The 11,723-nt window shown below is 37.1% G+C and overlaps 1 protein-coding gene across 1 annotated transcript; it reads left to right on the forward strand.

The window, feature by feature from the left end:
* Positions 1–1,693: 1,693 nt before the first annotated feature.
* Positions 1,694–7,991, forward strand: LOC139651296 (V-set and immunoglobulin domain-containing protein 1-like). The gene is made up of 7 exons (XM_071528162.1): positions 1,694–1,736; positions 1,903–2,063; positions 4,020–4,227; positions 6,679–6,834; positions 7,424–7,540; positions 7,652–7,796; positions 7,895–7,991. Exons 1-7 carry the CDS (start codon positions 1,694–1,696, stop codon positions 7,989–7,991), a joined length of 927 nt encoding a protein of 308 aa, XP_071384263.1.
* The last annotated feature ends 3,732 nt before the right edge of the window (positions 7,992–11,723 follow it).

Consider the following 11,723-nt stretch of genomic DNA (forward strand, 5'->3'; position numbering starts at 1 on the left):
TGTAGTTAAATTTTCATATGCATGGTTTATCATTTTATTCACATTGTTCTGAGAAATTCAAAACATTCACTAAAGGTTTGGTGACATTTAAAATTGTAGATAAAATAATGGTGTTTGCTCTGTGTTCAATATATGCTGTGTCTTTTTTCTCTTTTTTTTTTTTTTTTTTTTTTTTTTTTTTATATTTTTGGAATACGATTATAAAGGTTATACAGTGATATACAGCATATGGGGATACTGCAGCCCTGATCAAAAGTGTCACTAATTGCTCTGGTCATGCAATACAAAAAGGGAAGAGTTCTCCATGGAATCAGTCATTTTAGACTATTTTGATCTGATGTTGATGTCAGAATGGATAATTCTTGCCTCCAAAATGTAACTAAAATTATGCACAATCTATGCATTATTTATGATTTTATTTACTTTTTGTTTTCCTGCTTGACATTTGTGGAATCTGAACAGAAACACAACATCCATTCATCCTTCTCTCATCACTTATTTACTTACTTCTGGGGGTTGATTCGTCATAAATGTGCCTCAGCCAGACAGGTATCATTTTACCTTTTTTGGTTTTCAGACCAAAGCCTGAGTGTTGATTGTAGGAGTTTCAGGTACGAGTGTTTCCTCTCATGTGCTCATTTGTATGGGTGTGAGTCATGCTGTTGATAAGATTTCATTTACAAAAAGATTGCTTCTTGTTCTTGCACCGTACAGTTCTGCCGAGACACACCGGTGCCAAAGTGTGTTGTTTTTGCAGAGAAAATCTGAGATAGTCTAACATCTAACCTATCACGTAAATGTCTTCTGTTTAATGAGCTATGCACCCCTCCTTCCTCATCCTCCCCCCAGATTCCACATTATCCCCGGCTTCCCTCCCTCGCCCCTTCAGTCGCCGCTGATCAACATTTTCCACGTTGTTAATTACTTGTGTCAGCTTCTGGTAATTATAGACAATTAATCATGTGTGATTCACTGTCTCTCCATCAGCATTGTGCTCCACACTGTGCGCGCCAAAATGACAAAGGTGAAACTGCCTTTAATAAGTAAGCAGCGCCAGGGAGTGAACTCCCCAAAGATAAGCAGAGTGTTGCAGTGTTCTGGCTTACACTTCCTTGAGGCGAGTGATAAAGGCCAGGTGGAGATTAAATTACATTAATTCCTTTGCCAGAGGCCCTGACCCAGAATGACTTACAAGGCAGGGAGGATGGAGAGATGAGCAATAGCTAAACTACTGCCAAAGTACTGAAAAATGAATTAAGCATCAGTGTCATAATACATTGTGGTCCTATGAAGTCAACAACTAGAAACACACACAGAGCACAGGCTGCACAGATTGAAACTCCAATCTATGTAATATAAAATGTACACACTGAGTTTTTCTTTAGTGTTTTCTCAAGCACTTCAAGATTGTTTTTCTTTTTCATTTTCATCCGCCAACGGACAAAATTTGAAACTGTGAAATCAATGGTTTGAAAAAACAACAGAGTATACACACCCAGTCTGGCAAACATGGATATGCAAACATTGTGTTATCTACATGCACAATATCAGCCAGTCCATTAGCTGACCATACTGTAACATTACTATCCACGCTTTGGGTGCTGCTTGCAAGCGTTAAGGATTCAGAGGCAAAGAGCGGGGAAAGTTAAGTTCTTTAGAAGATCCGTGAGTGTAAACCAACATTTCCTTGAAGATGCGCTCCACATTGAGCTTACTGGTGCTGATAAGCATAATGGGTAACTATTCTTCTGCTTCTTCCTCTTGTTATAATTAATTTAAGGAAGTTCTTTGTGTAAGGCAAGGTTTTCAGCCAATGGCACTTTTAACAAATTATGTATCCGTTTTTGTTTTTAGGCTAAACAAAGCATAACGAGAGCTTGATAAACTCCTTGTTTTTTATAGGATGGGTTGAACTGATCACAGTCAGGACACCCCATAAAATTGTCAACGTTACAATGGGTGGAAGTGTCCTACTCCAGTGCACCTTTTCCACCATTGAAGAGACCACCGGCCTCACCATCCAGTGGGATTTTATCTCGACGTCCTCCATGTCTCCACAGCAGGTAGATATATGCTGTTTCTACTCAAATATGTTCTGCATCTCAATGAAGGTTTGTTCTGATGTGTTCAAAACCTTTGTACCATAATATCAACCCTCATGTTAAGATACAATGGTATGGCATATGCCTTGATTTCTTCCGTAAATGGTAAGAAAATCGATGTCAAAATTATTTAAATTAATTTACTGAGCACATCTTTTATTCTCCAGGTTAAAGCAATCTGGGCGAAGTCCAGCAGCTCATGGTGTTTGTTGTATGATCATGCAATGCTTTGTGTGAAATTGTCATTTGGTGTAACTTGGTGTGTAACTTTGTGTGCCTCAGCACCATAAAGGTCAAAATCACTGATCTTTACTACAGTCTGACTGGGTTCACAGGCATCCATATATTATTCAACTTAATTATGGAATTGCACCAGTTAGAGTTGGATTTATGGGTGAAACCTCATGAGAGAATTTAATATTTGTGAGGATATTCAAAGTTTAAAATGTCATGTAGGATTTCAACTTACTCCCAAAAAAGTTTGTGAAAAAACACCAGGCTTCAGAGGGCTTGAAAAAAAGAACAGATTGGCTTCTTCTTTCAATATGCTGGTTGCTCTTGAGAGCCTGCTGGGCAGACACACCTTGGTAAGACAACAAAGGCTGTGATTCAGAAATGAGATAAGGAGAGATTTATTAACGAAACCCTATTCATATCTCAGATTTATTCTGGGTATTTATGAGTGATTTTTTATTCACTTTTAACAAAGTATCAGAAGGAGAGCTGTATGTTTAATAAACTCCCACACTGCACACTAGTAGTACATATAAACCTGTTTAAAACATTGTTTTCTTGTCTTTTTAAACTTTTTACTTTTAAATTATTATTTTTTTTTATTGAAAATGTCAGTTTTGACAGCTACAGTCCATACATGAAATTAGTAAAGAAACAAAGGATATTTAATACCAGCTATTGACAATACTCACAACAAAAGTCCTTATTTCAAGCCCTATTTTTTTCCCAACATAATAAATCAAGCACTTAGTCAAGAATGGGTATTATTATTATCAGTTTTATTATTATTATTTTTCACATGCAGATGCTACGAATCTCTTTTCTGAAAGCCTATTTGCAATGCTAATTGAGGATATGGCAGATATAGATATAGATATAGATAGATATAGATACCTTATATCTGCGCAATTTCATACAATTAAAGGCAGGTGCTTTTTAAAGGGGATGTACAAGCTGCATATAAAATCCCCAAAACTAAACCATAGTAAAACCTAGCAACCCAGGAAGAAGGAGCTGGAGATTATTAAAATATTTCTGATGTGCCGCCAAGTCTGGAGTTTAGCACAACCAGTCTGAATTTGAATAAAATAGGAAGAGAGCCATACAAGGCTTACTTCAGCCACTCAGCACAGAGGAAGGGGGTAAAGTTGAAAAGCCTTTAGTCCTCCTCAAGGCTGAGGAAGAACCTGCATGGTCAAAACCGATCTTTTTATTGCCCTAATTTTGATTTTTTTTTTTACTTTACCCTCTTTCTCTGTGCAAGAGTACCTGAAGTAAGCCTGGTATGGCTCTCTTCCTATTTTGACAATTTCAGTATTTTCATCAAGGCTGCCTTGTAGTACCTGGAGTTTACTAAGTTTATGATATTTTTGAGCACTTCTGTTTTTTCTCCTGAATTTGAATAACTTTCACAGGAAAGCATATCTGCTGTCTGATCTGTAAAATGTACAGTACTAATGTTACTTTAATCAGCCAACTTTGAATCAATACAGATTCTATTCAGTGGTTTCCTCCCTTTCAAAAGGCAACCATCAGCCTCACACACCACAGTGTCAGCAGCACTGAAGGCTTTTTAATATTGCCTAAAGTTAACACTATAGAAGCGACACTGTAAATATGTGTTTGTTAAATGGCTTTTAGTGGTTGTGTCATTTATTCTGATGTATGGACCTTTGCTTTCAGGTCTATTACTATCAATCAGGGAAGGAAGTGATTGCAAAATCCTACGAGGGCAGAATTCAGCCCCCCACTGACCCCAGCACAACCAGAAATGCCTCAATAATGATAAGCAACATGCAGCCATCAGATGCCGGGGTCTACACCTGTGAGGTTCACAACTTCCCTGATGTTGAAGGACAATCTGAGGCCAATATCATTGTACATGTTCTTGGTAAGTTTTGTTAACTTCAAAGGCTTTAGGAAGGGAGGTTCACCAACTGGGTAATCAATAATCATATGATTCTATGATAAAGCAATTTTTTAGATCTTCTTTTATGTAAACTGATGTAGCTCCTGCAGCAGTATCTTATCCATCTCATCAATACAGTGGATGCTCCATATAGTGTCACACAAGACAAAGTACATTTAAAAACACACCAATTGAAAAAAAATGCAAAACTGAATGATGAGGGACCTTTCATAAAGAGAGAGCATACTGACAAAACACAAGGTTAGTATTGAGCTATCACTCACAAACTGCTGTCTTGTGAATTAATTCATTATAGGCGCGGCACACAAAGTAACAAAAATTGTATATTGACAAAGATCTGTAGATGCCTGAAGGGAGACTCAAAATCATATGTGTCATTTTTGTTGAAACAGATTGATGCTGCAATAGGTTTTTTAGTTAATTTGTTGTTCTCAATACAGTATATACGAGACACACCCTTCCTCTTCCCCATTTGTCTTTTTGGCTCTTTAAATATTTTATGTGAAAGAAATTCAGTAGTGTTTTAGTGAGCTACTATTTGAATTTAACTTGAGCATTTTTTTAACAAGAACTGTCAGTGTGAATTAAGCAAAATTGAACTGAAGCAACAGTACTTCAATTTCAATAAAATATCTCAGTGCTCTTTCCACCTCTGAGAATCCTGTATCTATTACCGCTGTCGTAACATAAACAAATCTATTAAAATAGTGACCCTGAGTTGTGTGATCAGGGAATTACATTCTGTCTGAATCCTCCCATTCACAGAGTTACCAGGACAACCTTGCAGGCCTCAGTATCCACAGTAGTTTCCATGGTAACTGCAGCAGTCTCTCATTGTCAGTGTTAGAAATTAGAGTAGGACTGTGACTGAATCCTTGTACTGCATACAGAATATATAACAGTATCTACTGCGTACTGCTTGTATTTCAGAACCTGGACCTTTATGAGTTATGGTTTATGTTTGCCGGACATGACAATTTAACCAGATTAAATCTGATGCATACTTAAGTACTGTATAAACATGTATGGATGCTGTCATGCTCCATCATGGGGCCAATAATGATTGTCATCATCACTGACTGTTACATGGAATCGAGGTAATTTTTTTTAAGGAGAGTAGTCAGTCCGTTATAAATCACAGATAATTTGAATAGCTTTACTTCCTGCATACAGCAGTATTCTCCCAATGAATACTTTATGAAAAATTCAGATATACAGATACAGAAGACATTTTAGCACAACTTTCAAATCAGTATACTGAAAAGCCCACTGATCAGTAAGCACTGGGGAAATTATTCAGTTATAAGCTAGGAACAGAGCGCAAGGCCACTCCCAACAACGTTCCTGCACTTTATAATCTCTAATAGAGACACATAACATCCTGTTCAGTTAAGAATGAACTAACAATTTGCAGATATTCTAGCAAACATCTAACACCAAACTCTCAAAGTGCATCATCATTGCTATAAGACACATTTCTGTCATGGTAATCTTTTTCCACTTTGATTTGAATTTGTGACCTGTTTTGTGTAAGCTTTTATGTGTTGATCGGCACTGATACTTTATACATCATACACTATCATAATAATATATTATTAAAATACAGTGGGAAGTGCTGCTCTGATATGATTCATTATAGCAATAATTTCTTTGCTGTGATTATGGGTACGACGAGGATAGGTCCAAGACACAGCTGAGCACCGTCAGCAGCAAGTACCCATAATCACAGTAAAGAACGTCCTCATGGGTATTATGGCTTTTATACAATGGCTTCCAAGGCATGTGTGCTGTCTGAAATGTCTTCTTCAATAAGAGTACACAAATAAGGAAAAAACAAGAAAGATCACTAACTAGATCTGCTTATTACAAGAGTTGGCAGCAACTAATAACACTGTGGGAACAGTGAATTTGCCTTTGACCAATCAGATTACTCAGCTGAAACCGACTGTTGTATAGTAATCGACATATAGCCTAAGCCTGCCTTGAAGTGGACTCATACTGGTTAGTTGTGGATGGCAATGACTGATGACCTCTGGGCAATATGTAACATAAAGTCAAATTTTCCAGACAGTATAGTGTTTCTTATATCCATCACTTCTTAAAACAGTCTCTAAAAACAGTTCCACATCACTAATGTTCATGGCTAAAGCTGAGGCAGTTAGCATCAATATGACTTTGATTTTGCAAATTTTAATTGACACAATGTTGGGCTTCAGTATTCATGAGCATGGCATGTAGCCGTTATGAAGCTCTTCCTCTCGTGTTATGAATGTGTAATAATCCTGAATTCATGTCAAATGTTAACAATCTCAACTGTTGATATTTGTGTCATAATGTCAAGTATATCCCAGACTAACTTGACTGGAGAAATTAACATCATAAACCCACTGTATCGTCCCTGTGGTCTGTCAGAAAAGCCCTCTGTTCCTTTCTGTGCGGTCCATGGCGATGTGGAGTCGGGCCACCTGGTCACTCTGACCTGCCACAGTGAGCGAGGCAGTCCGGCCCCCACATACACCTGGATCAAACTGGACCAGGCTAAGGCAAGGAGGCCTGTACTGGGACGAGGTGAGTAGTGTGTGTATGCGTGTGTGTGTATATGTTTATGTATGTCTGCATTCATCCCAGAGTTGGGGTCAACTCATGAATGATCAATTCAAATTCAACTGAGGAATTGGAATTGGAATTTGAAGAAACCTACAGGAAACAGAATTGGAATTGAATTGGGATTTCAGGACGTTGAATTTAATCCAATTAAATTCTGTAAAATGTTTTTTTTGTTTTTTTTCATACCACATATCAGAGATTACACATAGTGTTCTAAATCAATACTGAATATCCTAAAATGTTAAAGGTACCTTTGGTATTCAATGCATAACATATAATCGTATTACATACATTGTGATTGAATGTATTTGATTTTTTATCTTTTATTAGATTCATAATGTTTAATTTATGTTTAGTGAGTCAAGACAACCTCTCTTAGAAGTGGAATTTCATGGAATTTTATGGAATTCAATTCTGTTTCCTGTCATTCCAATTTAATTCCAATTCCAGTAATTGAATTGGAATTTACCATGCTATTCTCAACTCAATTCATGAATGGTCCCAACCCTGATTCATCCTTCTATAAACATTTGTCCTTTTTCCCGCTCAGCTACTACAACTGGACTATTGGAGATCAGAAACATATCCCAGTTTGAGTTCGGGGAGTACCAGTGTAACGCCACAAACGCAGTGGGATTTTCCATTTGTACTCTAGAGCTGAGTGCTGGTATGGTCACATTTTTCTTTCTTGAGAATATCTATGCAAAAATGCACACGTGTTTAACAAAAGCATAAAAATAGGCTGCATTCATTGCTGTGAAAATGTGTCATTGTACAGAAGTGGGAGACGGGGTGATTGCTGGTGCAGTTATCGGAGCATTGCTCGGGTGTGTGCTGATCATCCTGGTTGTGTGGTTCATTGCACACACAGTGAAGAAGCAGAAATACAGACCTGTCAAGGCAGCGGAGGCGCGTGAGATGAAGTGAGATTTTACATTTTCTCTTTTGTTGCGCTGCATGTGACAAATAGCACTGATTTGATGTTGAAGGGCGTGATATCAACGCTCTCTCTCTCCACCAGGAGGAGCACTCATCAGGCCCCTGCAACTGCAGATGGGGTTCCCATGGCAACTGCATCCAGCAACCTCCATGCTGAGGAGGATGAGGTGCAAGCTTAAAAAAGGCCTGTCAAAAACATGTATTTAAACTGGGGCGACGTCACCAGTCTGAATAACACTGTTCACAGATGTTCAAGACGTATCATTCACAAATTTAATCAATATTACATAGCTCATGTTGGTGTTTTTTTTTTTCCAAGTTGCATTTTATTGTTACATGTGTTTTTAATCAAGAAAGTTGTGATGCTTCCCTTTTTTTCCCTTTATGTAAAGAGACATTTGTCAAGTTATTTGCTTTCTGAACTTAAAATTACGCTATAGTACAGATAGGATGCAAAAAATCTGACATGGTGTTAGACCAAGAATTGTATTTCTATTTGTAGTCTTTTTGTCCATTTCATATTCAGTGTAACATTCAAACCATGTTTATCTCTCATTCATTCTTAATTAAACACAATTGGTGACAACACAATTGAATTAAAATTGAGATGACGTGGAGAGTTTGCTTCATACAAAGGTTCATTTTGATAAGCTGATCACTGCCGTCCTCTTAATGCTGACAGTTATAGTAATATTATTGTGCCACAAGCTCAAGACATTTTTTTGTTTTCTTGAATTAGTAAGGTCTTTTGGAAAATAAAACCCAATTATAAAAACATACATTTAAATATCTTTTTTTTTCCAAATTATAAAATAGTTGAAAGAATAGGAGTAGAAAATTGAATCCTGGCTTTGTTTACTGTTAATGACAATCACAAAGTAACTTGTCTCAATCCAGAAAGGGTTGCAAATGGTCACTGATTGCATATCTTTGATGTCACTCAAGTGGATAGATAATAGGGACGGTCAAGCAATTGTGGATGAAATATGAGTATATAGTTTACTAACACCTACAAGCAGTGACACATATTGTGATTAAATAAAAGGTTTTCTGTGTTGTGAATTGTATTTTTATGAAGCATTATTGCCTGTTTGTGATGGACATTAGGCTACATGTCCTATTTCCAGCACAGCATTCAATCAGTCATGTGGCTCTTCCACATGGACAATAAATGCCAATATAACGTATCTAGATAGGTGGCAGTATACTCACAGTGGGGCCAAGGACTTTGTTGTCCATGAGTGGCCAGCAAATGGTACAGGAACAATCTGTCTAGCATAGAGAAGACTGCCCATCTTCTCCTTTTACAAAGAAATTCATCCTTATGCTCCACAGACATCAGCTGTGGATTTCCACACAGCTCACTGCTCCCTGTACATGCTGCCACTTGGCCACATCCACTGTTAACACAATATATCTTTCTGTTGTTACTCCAGTGATGCAATTATATCTGCCTCAAAAACTCAGGGATCCATAACGGCTTTGAAAACCTCAAGTGATTTGCAGATATAAACTGTTGGCTGTAACATTTCTACAACTTTAAATGGGTATTAAGTAACCTATGACCTCTAACCATCGTGTCTTGAGTGTCTTTGCAATGGGCAAAGTTTTTGTTCTATAGTACAGGACAGAAAGTGAGTTTTAAAATCTCAGCGCCTGGCCAAGTAATTCATCGGCATTGATCAACAACCTTATCAACCACCTGCAGATATATTATGGCCATTTTGTGCTATGGGACAGTAAGAAACATACTTATTTCCTCTTTAATGAAAGCACATTTGAAATAGACCTTTTTTGGCACTGCTAATCTCATACATTTAATGCAGAACAAACTAGGTACTCTTCTGCCAATGCAGAGCAAGTAGCCACAAAGTTATGTTGATTTGGCAGCTCAAGAGGGCAGTGCAGACTCTTAAACCTTCAGTAGTTTAATACATCCATGACTGAGCCATCGTGCTGTACCTTTATGATTTCTAATAATCTCAAAAATATTTGTTTAACCTATATAATCTGAGATCTTAAAATAATGTAAAAAAAAAATCATCCAACAAACAATAATGTCATAATGACTCCTTTGCTGGATGTAGACTGGATGTCAATTCTCTCAGAATTTGAAAGAATAAATGGATGGGTAGAGATAAATAGATAAGTGAATCAATGAATTAGTAAATACATACATATAACAGCAAATTGTATTACAGCCACATCATATCTGTAGATGGGTGCTTCTAAAAATATTCATCAAGCCACCACTTGGTTCATGTTAAAAGCAGGTGTGCATTCAGTTTGCGAGGTGAAAGTTGCTACATATAAACCTGTCCACACTACACTATTGAATAGCACCATAATACTTTGGACCTGTATCTTTGGAGCCACTGGACTTCGGATCACATTGCAATTCTTTTTTTAATTGCTCTGTCACTTTCTGCCATAAAAGTCGGGCATATTGCTCAACTCAAGTGTGTCAGTAACTTTTCTGCAATTTGTCAGCGAGAAAATAATTAAACTTTGTCACCTTAGTGTTAGTCACCTTTGAATAAAGCATTAGAATTTATTTTTCTTCAGTTACTGTTATGAACCTCATTAGCATGAATGTGCACAGACCTTCAACCCATGCATAATTAATACACCTGCCTGCCAATCTCTCAACGTGATCCAATGGCCATAATTGTAATGTATTGAAATGATTATATGTGGAGGATAATCTTACTGACACATTTATGTGATTACTGCCAAAAAGAATAATGTCACAGGATATGACAAAATGGGAAATGCTACCTGGAAACCTGCACCATATGACTTCTACCTGTGTGATCCAATTCTCCAGTACATCATTGCATGTGGACACATATTTATATGAGCTCAACAATAAAAAGCAAAAATGGGAAAGCTGTTAGAGAATGCATACATTTAATTGTTTAAAAGTTCAAGTTCAGGTCTTCATTAATAAGTAATTCTGAATTAAACTTTAAAATGCTACTTGTATAAAGAAAATCAGCAAAAAACATACAAAATGGTTTGACAAAGTCTTCTTACCGAATGTGATTGGTTTTTTCTGCGTGATCCTGATAAGAAATGCATAGTTGACAACAGACCTGACTTTTTCTGCATCACTAAATCTAGCAACAATCCTATATTCCCAGCAATTATTACATGCCGTCTGTAAGTATTTGGACAGTGACACATTTTTCAGTTTTGGCTCTGTACTCTGTAAAAGGGGGGATTATATATAAAAAGAGCTTTAATTTCTACACGTTTCATCTGATATGGATGTAAATACCCTCAAATTAAAGCTTAAAAAAATGTCACTGTCCAAATATTTGCAGAACGCAGTGTAGTTTCATCTACAAATTTGAAAGTGCTATGCTTCATGGAGTGAACAAGGAGGAGTGCGTGAGACACAGGCCCAATCCCAATGTCCGCACTCACAGACTCACGGACGCGTTCCCGACAAGTCCGCGAGGCTTCAGGGCTGTCCCACTGTGAAATCGGTAAGTGTGCGAGGGCTCACTGGCCGACGTTATGAGCCCTTTATGCAGACTTTCAGCAAGTCGGCATTTCTATAGACGTTGCTTGAGGGAATTACCCACAGTTCATAACGTTTGTGACGTTAATATTCATGTATGTGGAAGATATCAGCCAATACACCCGATACAAAAGAAAAAACAGCAAAAAATAAACATAATTAAGGAAAAATAATCACAAAAAACAATTACAAAAGACCTTAGAGAGAAACAGGCATGAAAGGATCAAACTACATGCAAGATACAGTTAAAAGAGAAAACATTGCAACATTAAAACAGAATAAACAGATCATTTGAGAAAAAAGAAAGTTAAGTTTTCCTAAATGTTTAAGAAGGATGTTAGATACTGCTAATATAAGCAGCATGTAATATAGCCTTTATGTGCTT

This window comes from Centroberyx affinis, unplaced genomic scaffold, assembly GCF_046629955.1.
Source record: "Centroberyx affinis isolate AG114_WGS23_722 - 3 ecotype Tasmania unplaced genomic scaffold, CSIRO-AGI_Caff_v1 ptg001629l_1, whole genome shotgun sequence".
NCBI lineage: Eukaryota > Metazoa > Chordata > Actinopteri > Beryciformes > Berycidae > Centroberyx > Centroberyx affinis.